Below are 19,501 nucleotides of genomic sequence, written 5' to 3' on the forward strand. Positions count from 1 at the left end.
AAGCCCAATTTTGTGACTTGTGTTAGTAAAACTGTACATATCATCACAACTACTTTATGCATCCAGGTGGAATATGCCTTATTTTTTTCAGGACACATTGGACCACTCCCACCCCATTCTTACCCATTCCCTACCCTTTTCTTTTCCATTCTACTGAATTCCACCTTATGTACTCCCCACTATACTAATTGAATTACTCTTTTACATTTTCATTCCCTGTCTACTTATCTTTCGTGACTACAAATAGTATAATATTTAAAATTTATACACAAAATATATCTCATGATATCAACTCTCTGATGTATAACCTCAATTTCCCCAGAGAGAAAACCAGGCTGGACAACCAATTTAACCCCTTCACGTCGACGTCACATAAATATGTGGCCCCGCCGCACTGGGCTTTTTGCCGTGGGGCCGCATATTTGCGTCCCTTCCTTTGTGCCGGGAGCACGCCGCATGGCACGCTCCCAGCACAGAGACCAGGGTCCCACCTTCAGCCCCGTACCAACGATCAGGACATGGAGCTCAAGATTCTGGGTCACCTGATCGCTGTGATAGCCTCTGATTGGCTATCACAGTGATCAGTCACTGTGAAGCCCGCCCTGTGTTTTCTTTTCCTGTGAATGAAGGATACAGATACATTGTATCTCTCTGTCCTTGAGCAGAAAAAAAAGTGTGTGTAAAAAAATAAAAAAAATACCTAGATCAAGGTCTGATCTAGGTAAGTGCCAGGGTTTGTGTTTGTGTCAAGGTCAGGGTCAGTATTTTTTTTGGGGGGAGGGGGGCATAATTTTTATATTTTTAAATTAGTATCAGTGTCAGTTAGTGTCAGTGTGTTTTAGGTTCAATAAAAAAAAGCAAAATGCGCACAATTGTTTTGTGGGCTGTAATACGGGTACATACAACGCCTAACATATACATATGTGGTATCGCTGCGATCGTCAGGAACAGGAGAATTTATTTGGGGTTGTTCATTGGTGGTAGGATATGGTAGTACCAAGAAATATACAGCTAAATTTACAATATATATATTTTTTTACTATTTTGGGCCAAATTTTCTTTGATAATAAAAAAAAAAAAGCAGGAGATATTCAGTACCATTTACCAATGTGTCTTGATACACATTTTGCGCAAACCAATCAATATACACTTATTTTGATTTGTTTTTACCAAAAATATGTAGCTGAATACATATTGGCCTAAATTGATGAAGAAATTAGATTTTTTTTTAATTTATTGGATATGATTTATTGCAGAAAGTAAAAAAATTATGTTTTTTTATTTCAAAATTGTTGGTCTTTTTTTGTTTATAGCACAAAAATACAAAAGAGTGGTGATCAAATACCACCAAAACAAAGCTCTATTTGTGGGAAAAATTACATAAATTCTATTTGGTTACAACGTCGCATGCCTGAACAATTGCCAATTAAAGTAACATAATGCTGTATCGCAAAAAATGGCCTGGTAAGGAAGTGGGGTAAATTTTCCGGAGGTCAAGTGGTTATGACAAAGAACATAATCTGGTATTAAGAAAGGTCGACTGACAATTTCTGTCATGACTAAAGTTGCTTAATACTTACAACCAACATTTATATGTAATTTTAGTCTTACAGACATCAGTGACTTAAAACAATTGCAGTTTTTGTCCACTGAACAATCTTAGCTTTTCATTTATTTCTACTGTAGACTTACAAGATTCTGTTTTTCTTTTCGCATCAGTTCCTTGCCATGGAAATTTATACTTCAATGCACTTGGTGTTAAGATGAATGTGCCTTTTGTGTCTGACACAAAAAAAATGCTTTTCTGACAACAGTAATCCAAGAGGTGGAAATATCTAAACATTTTTATTGGATGTTTGACAAAAAATATAATGGTGGAGCTAGAGGCTTAAAGGCAAGGTGGGGGTGCAATCTACTCTGGTGGCTAAATTAATATGCTTAGCAAGCAATTCAAATTGTTCAAAGGACCTCTGACCATTTCTCTTCATATAATCACACAGAGGTTGGACTTGATGGACTTGTGTCTTTTTTCAACCTCACCTACTATGTAACTATGTAGCACACAACAGGCCCCACTGTACAGAAAGCTCTCATTCCAAGAGAACGCCAAATTTTTACCCCTCATCAATGACCTCCTGTCCATGCTGGGGTAGAAATAGGATCCTGCATTGATGGCTTAGTGTGACAAGATGAAAATCTGTGCCCCCTATAACATCATCACCCTAATGAGGAAGCACAACTCCTCCATATGTGGTAGTAACTAGGGATGAGGATTGGGTTCGCTGTTATGATGAGTTCATGACAAATCCCCAGGATTCACAAAATTTTCAAATTGCAAACCTTTGACCAAATACGTTACTGGTATGCCACCAGAAATACGGAACAACCAATAATGCAGTGGAGACCCTCTGCCTTTGCCATTGGCATTAGTATGTGTGACAGACAGGTTAGCTAAGTCAAAGGAGCCAATAATTTAAAGGGATGGATAGAGAGCTGAAAAAAATCTGCATAGGTAGAGTTACCATATTTTTTATATCTTTCATTTTGGCATTGTTAGATGCAGGGCTTTTTTTCAGTGGGAACGTGGGGGGGGGGGGTTAACATATTTCCGGCACCTCCAGCACTAAATAATATGTAACGGCAAGGGGTGCTGGGATGTGCTGCAGGGTCAATTGATGCTGGCTGCTGGGGGATTTATTCCAGCTGAAGGGGATCTGTTTTTGCAGGGGGGGTCTATTTTTGCTGAGGAGGTCTGTTGTTGCTGGTGGGGGACCTAGTGTTGCTGGGGATTGGTCTTATATTGCTAGGGGGGTCAGTTGTTCCTGGGAGAAATCTACTATTGAGTTAGCTGGCTCATGGAGAATCTATTGTTGCTGACGGTAGTCTATTGTTGCTAGGGGGGGGATTCTGTTGCGAGTGGTCCATTGTTGTTAGGGGATATATTGTTGCTGGGGGGGGTATATTGTTACTGACTGCAGGGGATCTATTTTACTGCTTTTCTTGTTATCATTACCGTATTCTATACAAATTACTCAGCACCACAAAATGATACTTGGTTCTGTATTCTCTAAAAGGGCAGTACTGGGAGGTGGGTAGGAGGTGGAACCAAAGAATGATGCTCAGAGGTAGGTGGGGGCAGAGAAAAGGGGGAGTTCCTGCACCTATTCTCTGAGAAAAAAAGCCCTGGTTAGATGTCCTCCATGGCAGTGCTTAGCTTCCCATGCCTTTAGGTTGGCAATCTCTTCCTTATTAGCCCTACAAATAGCCAGATTTAAATAACAACATTTGCCCATGATAGATTTCATTGGGGTTCACAGTAAAGTTTATGAACTTCAAGCAAGAGTCTACGATCCCAACGCAGGAAGATAATTTCATCCCTAGTAGTAACCTCTCAGGATGGGAATTCTGACCTCATATTTCCAGGAGGTCATAAAAAGCAACCATTCAATTCCAGCCATGACTGAAGGTCATTGTAAGGAAGCAAGGATGAAATCCATCCTCCCTTGGAGCTCAGGCTACATGCCCTGAAGGCCCACTGAGCAGGTAAGTGGTCCTTTGGATCACTTTAGTTTAGTTGTTTTTTGTTTACAAAGCAAATAATTAAGGGGGATATGATCAACATGTACAAATACAAAAGGGGTCCATATAGTGAACTTGGTGTTGAGTTATTCACTTTAAGGTCATCACAGAGGACAAGGGGAACACTTTACGTCTAGAGGAAAAAGGAATTATTTTATAAAAGCACACCTGTATGTACAGTATTGTCAACATACCTCTGTGTGCTCAGGTTGAACTAAATAAGCTTTAAACCACTGTAAAAGTTCACAATTACAGTATGGCAAAAATATCTCTAATATTCCAGGACCAAAGAACAAAGTCTGCACTGCCTAAATCACTGGAGTGAATTTCCTGTTATTCACCAACATTAATCATTTTTCCTGAATTTCTTTTTTTTTTTTAGTTTTTAAAATTATGTTGAATATATTTTTTTCTTTAAAAAGTGTATTTTGTAAATAAACATTTAATGCAGAGATTAAAATATTAGTTTCTTCATTCTTTTAAAATTAGTAACAGAAAAAATACTGAAACCAATGACTTAGTACAGCATGCCAGGGAAGTACCGTATTTATCGGCGTATAACACGCACAGGCCTATAACACGCACATTCATTTTAAGAAGCAAGTTTCAGGAAAAAAAATAAACTTTAATTTTAAATAAGGAACTTTGGGTCAGTGCCCATCTGCAGCCTCACAAGTGCCATCAATGCAGCCTGATCAATGCCCATCTGCAGCCTCACAAGTGCCATCAATGCAGCCTCACCATTGCCATCAATGCAGCAGCCTCACCATTGGCATCAATGCAGCAGCCTCACCATTGCCATCAATGCAGCAGCCTCACCATTGCCTTCAATGCAGCAGCATCACCATTGCCATCACTGCAGCAGCATCACCATTGCCATCACTGCAGCCTGATCGATGCCCATCTGCAGCCTAAAGGGGACAGGGAGGGGGGGCGAACGAGCGCCGACAGATTACATACAGTGAGAATCTCCTATGATAGACAGAACAGTGGTCCAGTGGTGGCCCAGGAGACGGGACTTCCCATTACAGAGGCCGCCAAGTAAACAGGAGATTCTCACTGTATGTAATCTGACGGTGCTCGTCCTGCCCCCCCCTCTCTGCCCCCTCCGAGGCAGCTAAAATTGAAGTATTGACGTATAACACGCACACGCTATTTGCACCCGATTTTCATGGTAAAAAAGTGAGTGTTATACGCCAATAAATACAGTAGTTCATCTACAAAAAAAAAGGTCAGCAATGGCGGCCTCCGTACTTTCTCTCTACAGTTTCCTTTTAGGCCTCTTTCACTCTTTGACTTGTGATCCACAGTGGACCATATTGTCCGCTGTGGCTTGCATGCAATTAGAAAGCATTTGAGAGGCCTGCTTTTCAAGGGGGACTTCACATTGAAATCCCTATTCACTGCACAAGAACTGTGTTTTTGATAGGCGGCTGAGATGACTTAAAAACGTGCCTCAACTGCCTGTTTGCTGCCTGACAGTGCTCATGATAAAAGGGTCCTTAAAGTGTTATTAAACCCAGGACTCTTCATTCACTATATCTGGTCTCCCGCCATAGTACACAGAACATGGAAATGAAATTATTTTAGTAAATATAAACTGCTAAAGATCTTTTCTCATAAGCAGTATATAGCAGTCTTGGGACTTCTATTAGTGTCTTGTTAAAGCTTGTAGGAGGAGTTTTCACACTGCACTGAGCTGTCCTATCAGGATCAAGGACCCCTGAGCCTCTGTATGGACAGTGCTGATTTGCCCTGTGCTGATCACATGCACCATCCCCCCCCAAAAAAACTCTCTAGCAATACACACCAAACTGAGCATGTGCAGCCTGACTCCAGTAATTCTGTCTTATCTGGACCTGTTTTGGAGTCAGTGGAAGAAGGGGGGGATCTGTGCATACCAGTTTAATCAGCCTTTTTACACAATGCAGAGGATTAACCCCTTAGGTTCCACAGTGAATAGAACATGCATGCTTTACTGCATATACAGACTGATTTTACTGTTGTGGGTTTTGTAACACTTTAAAGAAGAATTGGAGCAAAAGCTGGTATATCTAAACAATCCCCATCATCAGAATCCTACTACAATTTAGCCTTTGCTGACATGGATCTAATAGACATTGAAATACAATATAATGTTTGCTCTGTAATTCATGGCTGGCAAGTCTAAAACAAAAAATTGTCTGTCCTTTGACATGCTTTCAACATATATTGGGACATCATTCTTCAATTTATCAATCAGATAGTGCTGTGTAAGTATGTGATAAGCAGTATCGGTAGAAATAGAGTTTGCAACACATTCTGAGGATGAAGACTTTACATAAGTCCCTTTCTTACTTTTTTAGATGACCTTAGGGAGTCATATGTTCATAATTTACATATTTTAGGTTTAGTAAATACAGTTAAAAAAATTACTGTTTTTAATATACTGCACATAAAGCCCTGGTGTCCAACCTGCAGACCTTTGGAACGTTTTTGCGTGGCTCTTGGGGCCCCTGCAGACTGTGGTCTGTGTTTCCCTATTTCCACATAATAACAGTAATTTCTCAAATCAAAAGTCTCATGCAATTTATGCACTCATAAAAGCGTGTACAGTGCAATTTCTATGAGTGGGATGGGGGGAGGATTCTGGAGGTGGCTAGGTGTATGGTGGAGGGATTCTGGGGGTGCTGGAATATGTGTGTATGGTGCATGGGGTGATTCTGGAGGTTATTATTATTATTTTTTCACATATATGTCTTGATTGTACCTGACTGGCCCCTGTATTGGCTACAGAGACTATTGATTGCTAACTATGGGTATGTACGTTTGTACCAATGCAATGCACAATGGGAACTTAGCACACTATATACAATATATATATATATATATATATATATATATATATATATATATATATATATATATATATATATATATTGTATATAGTATGCTAAGTATATAGTGTGCTAAGTACATATGTACTCTTTAGCTGCCATTCTATCCCTGCCCCTCTGTCAGACCGCCCACAATTGTGGATGGGCCCCTGGGCCTCTCTGGGGGGTGTTCTATGAATGCACACTTGTATATAAGAAGCTGAAGGAGGTAGCACTGCTAGGCTCTGAGGAAGAAGGCATCCCTTCGAAATGCATCAGAAAGCAGTGGTCCTCATGTCCTCTCCTTTATCATCTGGAGACTGTTGTCATCAGACCGATTACCACCAGTTAAAGGCTTTCACATTGAGATTTTCTTTCCCATGCTTGTGAGTAGTTTTTAAATCTTTTGTTTAATAAAGCTTACCAAAGGATAATGCACAAGGCTGGTGCGCCCTCTTTTCTTTATTTCTTTTTTGATTCTGGAGGTTGCAGGGTGTACGATGGGGATTGTTGAGTGTGAAGGGTATATGAGGATTCTGGGGGAAGCAGGATGTATGGGAGGATGCAGGGTGTACAATGGGACACCAGAAAGAAAACATGGAGGCTGTCATTGCGGCCACTTACACCAGTGCTGGTGATTACTATTATTGCCAACAACACCAATGATGGGGCTTATTTTACTCTTCCAGTACAAGCCCTAACACCGTGAAGCATAGGTGTGTGCAGCCTATTGCATTAGAGTGTGCACCCCAAAGCTCAAATACACACGTCTTTCTCTGCAGCCTCAGCTGCAAGGGACAGTGAATGAATGGGAAGTACTCTGTGCTGAGCGGCTTCCTGTTCATTCACAAACCAAAGCATAGTAAATACTGTTTACTATGCTTCAGTTATAAATGGACACAGTGAGTATGTTCACTGTGTTCATTTAGAAAATGAAGGGGCCAGACAATTACATATTCACTAGCCCCTTCCCCCGCTCTCTATCCTGAAATATCCCCCGCAGCAGCCAGGGGGAAGAGGAGGGAAGCCATTGGCACTGCGGGAGGGCAACAAGAAGGGGGGAACAGCACCACACATAGTGATTATGGTGTGCCCAGGCACACCTGGCACACATGCCTGTGGATGCCTATGCCCTGAAGTAACACCAACCTTATTGGCTATGTCTTCTGGTTTTCAGGTTGCAGTACGTATAGCACACTGCAATTTTCTTTTTAATACTTTCAATGCATCCCTCCTAACTATATATGTATATTGTGGTGCCTCTGTGAACTCTGGTAATTGTGTCTTTTTACCTCAAATGTCTTCCTCTTGTTAAAAAAAAATCTGTGGCCAATCGTTTGGATGGTCATGATTTGTAGGCATGGCTAAACATGGCTTGTGGTTTTGTGGGTATGGGTAAAAGTGGGCACCGTCAGCAGAATGTCTCCAGATATCATTTTGAAAATTTACCAAAATTTTGGTAACCGTACTATGAGCCAGCTTCCTGGTTCAGAGTGACAATGGTAGACTATGTGCAGTGTTTGTTGGTGTAGCCGACTGTAGCCTTTATCAAGGGCGCACAGGAAAGGGTGAAAATACAAAAACACAATTGGGAGACAGTTGTCACCCCATAGCAGGAAGTGCCTGATCAAGGAACTTCATGGCAGAATCCCCAAGGAATATTTGAATGAAAGAAGCAGATTAAAAAAAAATTAAAACAATATTTGACATTAAATAAACATGATAAATGTATATGAGATTTTAGTGACTGGGTTCACATCAACTTTAATACTTATAAAAACACATTTTGAAAATAATATAAAGACATTGAGAGCCTGGTCCCCAATCAGGCCACCAAAGGAACATGAGGGCATTTGGACTATTGCGGTACAGTAAAAGAATAGTACATAAAAATAGATAATCAGCAATAATATAAAATTTGTACAGTTGATTTTATTGATGCAGAAATTAATCAACAGTTACACGTTATAACATGATAACAGTACAAATATCTGGCTAACAACATCATTTAGCCCCGAAGGGGAATTATGCAGTGAAGCAATTGATCACAGAATTAATAATCCTCGACTAGTTTCGCGGACCATAGCCGCTTCATCAGGAGGGATTCTGTAGATAGGCTTCAACTGTTTAATCAAAAAAGAAAAACAAGACAAACATAGTATAATTGCCAGAGAACATGGACAGTAAATCCGTGTAATAAAGCATCAATTTTAAGCTGGGTATTGGTAAGAAATTATTAAAGGGGGGGGAAGATCTATTTAGATCCTCATCCTTCATGTTTATAGCTCCCCTGGGTCGCCACGGGAGATCAATTTTGGTGGCATGGTCCTGCGCTTGATGTCTGCGGGGATATAGGTAAGCAGAATTGCTCCCCCCTCCCCCCCCTTTAATAATTTCTTACCAATACCCATCTTAAAATTGATGCTTTATTACACGGTTTTACTGTCCATGTTCTCTGGCAATTATACTATGTTTGTCTTGTTTTTCTTTTTTGATTAAACAGTTGAAACCTATCTACAGAATCCCTCCTGATGAAGCGGCTATGGTCCACGAAACTAGTCGAGGATTATTAATTCTGTGATCAATTGCTTCACTGCATAATTCCCCTTCGGGGCTGAATGATGTTGTTAGCCAGATATTTGTACTGTTATCATTTTATATTGTGTAACTGTTGATTAATTTCTGCATCAATAAAATCAACTGTACAAATGTTATATTATTGCTGATTATCTATTTTTATGTACTATTCTTTTACTGTACCGCATTAGTCCAAATGCCCTCATGTTCCTTTGGTGGCCTGATTGGGGACCAGGCTCTCAATGTCTTTATATTATAGATTCCTGGATGATGGTACTAGCTTTAATATGTTTATCCTTTACCTACCATAGAGGCCATTCATTTCCTACATTTTGAAAATAAGCATATCACTAGGCAAAAACGTTATTTTTGTTTTGGATAGACTTGGGAAGGGTTAGATCCTTTGTAAAGTTCTTTTTTTTTATTGCTGTCTGAGTCTCCATTGGATGTAGCCTGTTACCAAAAAAGAAAGTGAAGAGAAATCTAAATTTTTAGATTTGTCATCAAAACAAAAGGTAAGAGGAAATCTTGCAATGGGGAAACCTGTTCCTGGGAAAACTGTCTAGAGGAGACCTCCCATCATTTTGGAAGACCTTGTTTAACTTACTGTTGTGGTGTCCCCAATGCTACCCAGACTGCAAAACAAAAACAACAAAAAAATAACCTGGCAAGAGTTTAACCCTTTCCTACTCTATTAAATTATTTTTTTTAAATGTCTTAGCTATACACTCGCTTTAACTTTTTTTCCCCAACAATTTGCTCTCTCATATACAGACAAGCACTCGCATTACTTCTTCATAACCGTCACCGATGACTCCAACTATGACCGCCCATCCTATTACACAACCAGGTCCATTGATGACATCACATTGTACTGGTATGACAGCATCAGCGAGGTTATAGAGCGCAGAGTGCCCTGGTTTAGAAGTACCTACTCCACGTTACTGGATGCAAGTGTCAATCAATTCATGATGCAGCAGAGCCTGCAAAGATTGTTCCATATGTTTAAGAATTATCTCAATGAGACGAAGGGTAAGCACATGTTTATGGCATTGAAGGAGGGGTTTTGTAAAGTGGAATATAAGTGTCATCCTCTCCAGATCGTGGAGAAAAGAATATTCTCCAGTAAAGTAAGAACCTGAGCCTTTCAATGTAGAGCTATAGATCCGACTCATGAGGGGTCATGGCAGACCTCAGAGAGACCATTGCTTCCACACATAGAGCAATGGTCTTTCTGCAACATGCTGGTAGGACATGGATTCTTCTACTTATACTCAAAGACATACTGTAAGACTTTGCTCATCTGTTCTGATGCACCTGGATTTCATTTAAGAGTCCATTCACACTAGAATGTCGTGCAGGAAACTTGCATTCCGTGTCGGTTTCTCGCACCGCATTTCAATCTCACTGCCCTTACAATCTGCAGTGGGTGTCAGTGCAAAGTTAAGGACACCCCAAATGCAGGTCGCAAAAGCAGTGCTTTTACCTGCACTGGATCGCATGGTGCAAAGTACCTACTATCTGGTTAAAGTGCCTGTGCGATTCACATGCATTCCTAATGTGAATGGACCCTTTCAGATGAAAGTTTAAGTGGGTTCTAGGCCTCTATCAAGTGCCAGATTTACCATGATGCACAGTATTAACTGTTGGATCCCATATACAGTATCTCACAAAAGTGAGTACACCCCTCACATTTTTGTAAATATTTTATTTTAGCTTTTCGTGTGACAACATTGACGAAATTACACTTTGCTACAATGTAAAGTATTGAGTGTACAGCTTGTGTAACAGTGTAAATTTGCCGTCCCCTAAAAATAACTCAAAATAACTCAACACACAGCCATTAATGTCTAAACTGCTGGCAACAAAAGTGAGTACACCCCTAAGTGAAAATGTCAAAATTGGGCCCAATAAGCCATTTTCCCTCCCCGGTGTCATGTGACTTGTTAGTGTTACAAGGTCTCAGGTGTAAATGGGGAGAAGGTGTGTTAAGTTTGGTGTTATCACTCTCACTCTCTCATACCGGTCACTGGAAGTTCAACATGGCATCTCATGGCAAAGAACTCCCTGAGGATCTGAAAAAAAGAATTGTTGCTCTACATAAAGATGGCCTAGGCTATAAGAAGATTTCCTAGACCCCAAAACTGAGCTGCAGCACGGTCGCCAAGACCATACAGCGGTTTAACAGGACAGGTTCCACTCAGAACAGGCCTCGCCATGGTCGGCCAAAGAAGTTGAAAGCACATGCTTAGCATCATATCCAGAGGTTGTCTTTTGAAAATAGATGTATGAGTGCTGCCAGCATTGCTGCAGAGGTTGAAGGGGTGGGGGGTCAGCCTGACTGCACACTGCATCAAATTGGTCTGCATGTCTATCATCCCAGAAGGAAGCCTCTTCTAAAGATGATGCACAAGAAAGCCCACAAACAGTTTGCTGAAGACAAGCAGATTAAGGACATGAATTACTGGAACCATGTCCTGTGGTCTGATGAGACCAAGATAAACTTATTTGGTTCAGATGGTGTCAAGTATGTGTGGCGGCAACCAGGTGAGGAGTACAAAGACAAGTGTGTCTTGCCTACAGTCAAGCATGGTGGTGGGAGTGTCATGGTCTGGGGCTGCATGAGTGCTGCCGGGACTGGGGAGCTACAGTTTATCAAGGGAACCATAAATGCCAACATCTACTGTGAAGCAGAGCATGATCCCCCCCCCCTTAAGAGACTGGGCCACAGGACAATATTCCAACATGATAACAACCCCAAACACACCTCCAGAACGACCACTGCCTTGCTAAAGAAGCTGAGGGTAAAGGTGATGGACCGGCCAAGCATGTCTCCAGACCTAAACCCTATTGAGCATCTGCTAAGACAGGTTAATACATTAATGGCTGTGTGTTGAGTTATTTTGAGGGGACAGCAAATTTACACTGGAATTCAAGCTGTACACTCACTACTTTATATTGTAGCAAGGTTTAATTTGTTCAGTGTTGTCACATGAAAAGAAATAATAAAATATTTACAAAAATGTGAGGGGTGTACTTACTTTTGTGAGATACTATACATTATAAGTATACACTGTGATCACCGAAGGTGTTTATTTATTTATGTATTTTTGGTATGATTGTTGATATTTATTAAGAAACCAGTGGGCAACACTGCACTTGTTTAGGTTATTTTATGCTATATTGTATAGGCAGAATGATATCACTTGAAGTGCTGGCTTGCAGCCATTGATTTATTTATACTGTTAGTCTTTTAAAGTATTATCTTTTTGAGTTATTAGTAGTGGTTAATCACAGGGAGGTTGCTCGGGTTTCTTTTTGTTATCACTTATGTATATAGCGCCAACAGTTTACGCAGCACTTTACAAAATGAAGGCAGACGGTACAGTTACAATAGAATTCAATACAGTATAAGAGGAATCAGCGGGCCCTGCTTGTTATAATCGAAGGGGGGGGGGGTTAAATGATATAAAAGGTAATAACTGTGGGGTATAAACTGATGGAGAGAATAAAAGTGCAGCTGTTAAGTAGAGGCAGGATAGGCTTCTTTGAACATAAGAGTTTTCTGGCATCATCTAAAGGCAGATAGAGGAGGAGTTAGTCAGTTAAATGAGGATAAGAAGTTCCACCAGAGGATGGGAGAGGCTTAGAAGAAGTCCTGGAGGTGAGCATGGGAGAAGGTGACCAGGGAGCTAGAGAGTAGGTGGTCTTTGGAGGAGTGAAGAGAACAGTTTTGGTTGGTATTATGGGTGGAGCACCTGTTTTTGGGGCAACCGTCAGCTTTTTAAAAAAGGATCCTTTTACGATTTTAAGATTAGTTATAAACAAACTCATTCACAAACCTGGTAAATAAGCTATATACAGATTTTTCCATTCATCTGAATATATGTAAAGTGGGAAAAATAATTATTTGGTCCCCTGTAGATTTTGTAAGTTTGCCCACTTACAAAGAAATAGAGGGTTTATAAATGTTAAATGAAAGAGACAGAATATCAACCAAAAATCCAGAACAAACACATAAAACAAAAGCTATAAATTAAGTTGCAGTTCAGTGAGTAAAATAAGTATTTGATCCCCAAGCAAAACATGACTTAGTACTTGGTGGAGAAACCCTTGTTGGCAAGCACAGAGGTAAGACGTTTCTCGTAGTTGGTGACCAGGTTTGCACACATCTCAGGAGGGATTTTGGTCCACTCTTCTTTACAGATCTTCCCTAAATCCTTAACATTTCTTGGCTGTCTGTTCGCAAATTGAAGTTTAAGGTTTCCTTCATAAATTTTCTATATGATTAAGGTCTGGAGACTGACTAGGCCATTCCATTCCTCTTGATCCACTCCTTTGTTGCCTTGGCGGTATGCTTTGAGTCATTGTCATGCTAGAAGACCCATCCACGACCCCTCTTCAGTGTTTTGGCTGAGGGAAGAAGGTTTTCAACCAAGATTTTTCAATACACGGCCCCATCCATTGGCCCCTCAATGCTGCAAAGTCGGCCTGTACCTTTAGCTAATAAATAGCTCCAAAGCATAATGTTTCCACCTCCATGCTTGACTGTAGGGATGGTGTTCTTAGGGATATAGTCAGCATTTTTTATCCTCCAAACATGGTAAGTCAAGTTAATGCCAAAGAGCTCAATTTTGGTCTCATCTGACCACAGAACTTTCTCCCAATCCTTCTCTGAATCATTTAGATGTTCATTGGCATGACTGTACATGTGCCTTCTTGAGGAGGGGGACTCGCCGTGTTTGGAGAAAGAAAAATGCTGAATATGACCCTAAGAACACCATCCCTACAGTCAAGCGCGGAGGTGGAAACATTATGCTTTGGGGCTGTTTCTCTGTTAAAATACAGGCTGACTTTGCCGCATTGAGGGGCCAATGGATGGGGCCTTGTATTGTAAAATCTTGGATGAAAAACTTCTTTCCTCAGCCAGAACACTGAAGATGGGTCATGGATGGGTCTTTCAGCATGACAATGACCCAAAACATACCACCAAGGCAACAAAGGAGTGGCTCAATAAGAAGCACATTAAGGTCATGGAGTGGCCTAGCCAGTCTCCAGACCTTAATCCTATAGAAAATGTATGGAGGGAGATAAAAATTCGAGTTGCCAAGTGACAGCCAAGAAACCTTAAAGTGTAAGTAAACTCCCCTATCGTTTTCAGCCAAGGAAGCTGCCATCTTTGCCTCTGTTTAATCTACAACTGCCATGATGCTGCACATGTGATCAGTTATGACACCGGCTATTGGATTGTTTGACAGTTTGGTTGAGAGCACAACCAATGGGAGTGTTACATTTCCAACACGTGCCGGAAATTAAACTTTTTTACGGATGGGTTTACTTTCGCTTTAAGGATTTAGAGAAGATCTGTAAAAAAAAGAGTGGACCGAAATCGCTCCTGAGATGTGTGCAAACCTGGTCACTAACTACAAGAAACGTTTTAACTCTGATTACCAACAAGGGTTTCTCCACCTGGTACTAAGTCATGTTTTGCTTGGGGATCAAATACTTATTTTACTCGCTGAACTGCAACTAAAGTTATAACATTTGTATCATGTGTTTTTTTCTGGATTTCTGGTTGATATTCCATCTCTATAATTTAAAATACACCTATGATAAAAATTATAGACCCTTGCGCAATTCCCTACCCAATTCCGAGGGACAGTTGCCAACATACTAATAATTCTCACCAGGTATTGGAAACAAGACCTAGCTCCTAATCCGTCAGAGGTTGGCAATGTTACCCAACAACATTACTTGTATGAACAATCCTTGACTCCTTATCTAAGATCTTTCTGTGCCTTTGAACTCAGTTGGATACTGTGGACCTCCTGGTACCCTCCTTAGGTTCCAGGATGCCCAAATACCCATTATATGCCTTTCTTACTTCTTTGTTATGCAATAATTATACCACTGATGTTGCTTGCTTAAACAAATGCCTTGTACTTGTACTTGCGTTATTGACTATTTTTCTTTTTCAAATATGTCTGACCTTAAATTTGCCATGTTGGCTGAGATAAACGTTCTTTATTGTTTCAAGTTTATTAAGCGGTTGGGTCCGCGAAGTGGGAACGACTATGTTTTCTTGTATAATTAAAAAATCTAGAAAAAAAATCAAATAAATTATAGACCCTTCATTTCTTTGTAAGTGGGCAAACTTACAAAAATCTGCCGGGGATCAAATAATTATTTTCCCCACTGTATGCATATACCTGCAAAGCGACAGACTATTAACAAATTATGATCTGTCTGAATTTCTCAATTGAGAAGGAAGGTGATATTAAGAGTGGTCTACACTATTTACAGGAGAGAAGCTAATAGGTAAAGTGAATGAATAGCCTGGAAGAATGACTCTTTAATCATGAAGGATATTTTATTGAAGACCATAGGCCTCTTTCACAGAGATGACAAATGCCAGTTAACACAGCTATAGAGTTACAGCACAATAATAAATGCTACCCAATGCCATCCCTTATTTTAGGGGTTTTTTCAAACAGGAAAGTCATGTAGAAGTGACCAGTACTGAGATGTGATAAGGATGTAGATTGATATCTAATGTTTTTTTTTTTTTTTAATTATTCCCATGCTTGACTGCATTTTTAGACCCAACTGACTTTTTCTACTCTATGTATAAAAATGTTTAAAACATTGCACTCTGGGATATTCCAGACCTCCAGAGTCTTTCCACTAATGCTCTGTGAATACTTCAAAAAAGTGTGTTGAATACTTCAACAATGCTATAGGTGCATTCATCGAAGGCCGCAGGTTGTGGCAAAGTCTAGAGTAGTGTTTCTCAACCAGGCGTTCTGTGGAGCCCTAGGGTTCCTCCTGAGGTTGCTAGGGGTTCCTAGAGCTTTGCACAATGGTGGATTGATCTCCCACCGTCACTGATCACCAATGCAAGGGGGTAATTTTCTACTACTTCTAAACTGACCACTAATTTTAGAGTGGACACTAAGTACGCCACATTATTTATTCTTATATTTAAAACTTTCTTTGACATATTAATCATGCTAATGTATCATGAGCTGTAGGCATAATTCTTTTTTTTTTAGCAGGGGTTCCCTGAGAACTTTTGCTTAGCTTCAACAAAACTTGCCTTATTCTTTGTTATAGATCTTCACTATCTTACCAAAAGTATTGGGACACCTGCCTTTACATGCACATGAACTTTAATGGCATCCCGATCTTAGTCCGTAGGGTTCAATATTTCGTTTGGCCCACCCGTTGCAGCTATAACAGCTTCAACTCTTCTGGGAAGGCTGTCCACAAGGTTTAGGAGTGTCTCTATGGGAATGTTTAACCATTCTTCCAGAAGTGCATTGGTGAGGTCAGGCACTGATGTGGCTGAGAAGGCCTGGCTCACAGTCTGCGCTCTAATTCATCCCAAAGGTGTTCTATCGGGTTGAGGTCAGGACTCTGTGCAGGCCAGTCAAGTTCCCCCACCCCAAACTTGCTCATCCAGGTCTTTATGGACCTTGTCTGTGCACTGGTGCGCAGTCATGTTGGAACAAGAAGGACCCATCCCCAAACTGTTCCCACAAAGTTGGGAGCATGAAATTGTCCAAAAGCTCCCTTCACTGGAACTAAGGGGCCAAGCCCAACCACTGAAAAACAACCCCGCACCATACTCCCTCCTCCACCAAATAATTTGGACCAGTGCACAAACAGGTCCATAAAGACTTGAGCGAGTTTTGGGGTGGAGGAACTTGTCTGGCCTGCACAGAGTCCTGACCTCAACCTGATAGAACACCTTTGGAATGAATTATTATTATTATTATTATTATTATTATCATACAGGATTTATATGGCATCAACAGTTTGCGCAGTGCTTTACAACATGAGGCTAGACAGTACAGTTACAATACATTTCAATACAGGAGGAATCAGAGGACCCTGCTCGCTAGAGCTTACAATCTAGAAGGGAGGGTCAAGTGATACAAAAGGTAATAACTGTGGGGGATGAGCTGATGGAGAAAACAGACATATAGTTGTTAGGTGTGGGTAGGATAGGCTTCTCTGAAGAGGAGGGTTTTCAGGGATCATCTAAAAGCTAATAGAGTAGGAGATAATCAGATTGGGGTAACAAGTTCCATAGGATTGTAGAGGCTCTGGAAAAGTCCTGGAGGCGAGTATGGGAGGAGGTGACAAGGGAGCTAGAGAGCAGGAGGTTTTGAGAGGAACAAAGAGAACCTTTAGGTTGGTATTTTGAGACTAGGCTAGTAATGTAGCTCGGGGCTAAGTTGTGGATGGCTTTGTAAGTAGTTGTCAGTATTTTAAATTTCATTTGTTGGGTGAGCGGAAGCCAGTGGAGGGATTGACAGAGAGGTGTAGCAGATACTGAGCTGTTTATAAGGTGGATGAGTCTGGCAGCAGCATTCATGTTGGACTGAAGGTGTGATAGACTATGTAGAGGTAAGCCAGTGAGAAGGGAGTTGCAGAAGTCGAGTCGAGAGATGACCAGGGAGAGAATTAATAGCTTTGTTGTGTCATTGGTAAGAAAGGGGTGTATTTTGGAGATGTTACGGAGGTTGAGGCGGCAAGATTTGGACAGTGATTGGATGTGGGGCTTAAAGGAGAGTTCAGAGTCTGGGACTACACCTAGGACCTTGGCATGCGCGGATGGGCTTATAGTTGTGCCATCGATCTTGACAGAGAGATCAAAAGGAGGGGGTACGTGAGGGAGGAAAAATTATAAGTTCAGTTTTGGATAGATTGAGTTTGAGGAAGTGGTTTGACATCCAGACTGATATATCTGTTAGTAAATTAGTGATACGTGAGGGAGTGAGCTGAGGGGTAGAGAAATAGATTTGGGTGTCATCAGCGTAGAGAAGGTATTGGAGGCCATGGGAGGCTATCAGCTGACCCAGGGTGGAGGTGTAGATTGAAAAGAGGGGAGGTCCAAGAACAGAACCTTGTGGGACCGCAACAGAGAAAAGAAGAGGAGAGGAAGAAGAATTGTAAGTAACCCTAAAGGTGCGGTTGGATAAGTAGGAAGAGAACCAGCAAAGAGTAGGGTCCCGGAGACCAATGCCGTGGAATTTTTTGTGGAGGAGGGGGTGGTCAACTGTATCAAAGGCAGAAGAAGGGTCCAGGAGTAGGAGTACAGAATAGTGTCCGTTGGTTTTGGCTGTTAGTAGATTGTTTGTTAGTTTTAGGAGAGCAGTTTTTGTGGAGTGTTGGGGATGAAATCCAGACTGAAGGGGATCAAGAATGAAATAATTAAAGCGCAGACTGCGAGCCAGGCCTTCTCATCCAATATCAGTGCCTGACCTCACAAATGTGCTTCTGGAAGAATGGTCAAACATTCCCATAGACACACTACTAAACCTTGTAGACAGCCTTCCCAGAAGAGTTAAAGCTGTTATAGCTGCAAAGAGTGGGCCAACTCAATATTGAACCCTACGGACTAAGACTGGGATGCCTTTAAAGTTCATGTGCCTGTAAAGGCAAGCATCCCAATACTTTTGGTAATATAGTGTATCTTAAATGATCATTAGTACCATCTCGTGGCCAAAAATATATTTTTTTCTTTTCCAGATTGAGGATTTAAAAAACAAATACCGCAATTTGGCCAATAGATGGTGCTAGTGATCATGCTAAATAGTTCTATAACAAAGAACATGGCGAGTTTTGATGGATCCGCAAACTTTTTATACATAGACCTCAAGCATTCCCTAAAAAAAAAAAAAAAATGGATTTTAGATGTACTTCAGGGGCTCATTTCCTAAAACTCTGCTGCTGGCAATGATGTGATGTAAGTGATTTACAGAGAAAAAAAAGGCGAGATGATTCAGATTAGATCTACAGGATCATTAAAAATCATTGTGTGACATAATGGTAAACCAATCCTTTATGGGGAAAACAGGCGTACTCTAGTGTCATGCTACATGCTAGCAATACCATTGCATTTATGAAGAATAAAGACAGGAAAAGGAAGTTTACGGCTCAGCATTTTATCCTGACAAGAGTGGCTCTTGAACAAGCCAATTGCATGTGAGGAGGAGACGAATATTCTTCTAATGTTACATAGTATTTGGTATTTTATGGTATAATGTAACACAAAGTGGAAAGAGAGAGGCTACATCTCAGGATAAAAAGAAGCCAACCAATAGATATACACAAATTTACTCAAACGAGCAGGAGGAATTAGCAAAAGTAATTTTAGAAAGTGTTATTTAGCCAAAAGAATAGTTAATGCTTGAAATGGACTTCCAGCAGAGGTAGTAAACCAGCTAACAGTAAATGGATGCAATCATGCTTGGGGCAAACATAGGCCTATACGCGGACAAAAGAAAAGGTAAGAAAAAAATATACAGTGGAACCTCGGATTGCGAGTAACGTGGTTAACGAGTGTTTCGCAATACGAGTTGTTATTTTTTTAAAATCCTGACTCGGTTTGCGAGTGTTGTCTCGCAAATTGAGCAGAATTTAAGCCTCTGCGGTGTGCAGTACCGAATTTGGCCAGAGTTGCGGGGGCGCCTGTGACACTC

General features: G+C 40.8%; 1 protein-coding gene across 1 annotated transcript in view; it reads left to right on the forward strand.

Annotated features, from left to right (window-relative positions):
• LOC141107536 (major histocompatibility complex class I-related gene protein-like) overlaps window positions 1-19,501 on the forward strand; it is a 51,010-nt gene that overhangs the window by 14,368 nt on the left and 17,141 nt on the right. Inside the window, exon 2 of the mRNA XM_073598337.1 lies at window positions 9,786-10,043. Within this exon, the coding sequence (XP_073454438.1) occupies window positions 9,786-10,043 (258 nt within the window). The remainder of the gene's footprint in view (window positions 1-9,785; window positions 10,044-19,501) is intronic.

The sequence above is a fragment of the Aquarana catesbeiana genome, linkage group LG09, assembly GCF_042186555.1.
Source record: "Aquarana catesbeiana isolate 2022-GZ linkage group LG09, ASM4218655v1, whole genome shotgun sequence".
NCBI lineage: Eukaryota > Metazoa > Chordata > Amphibia > Anura > Ranidae > Aquarana > Aquarana catesbeiana.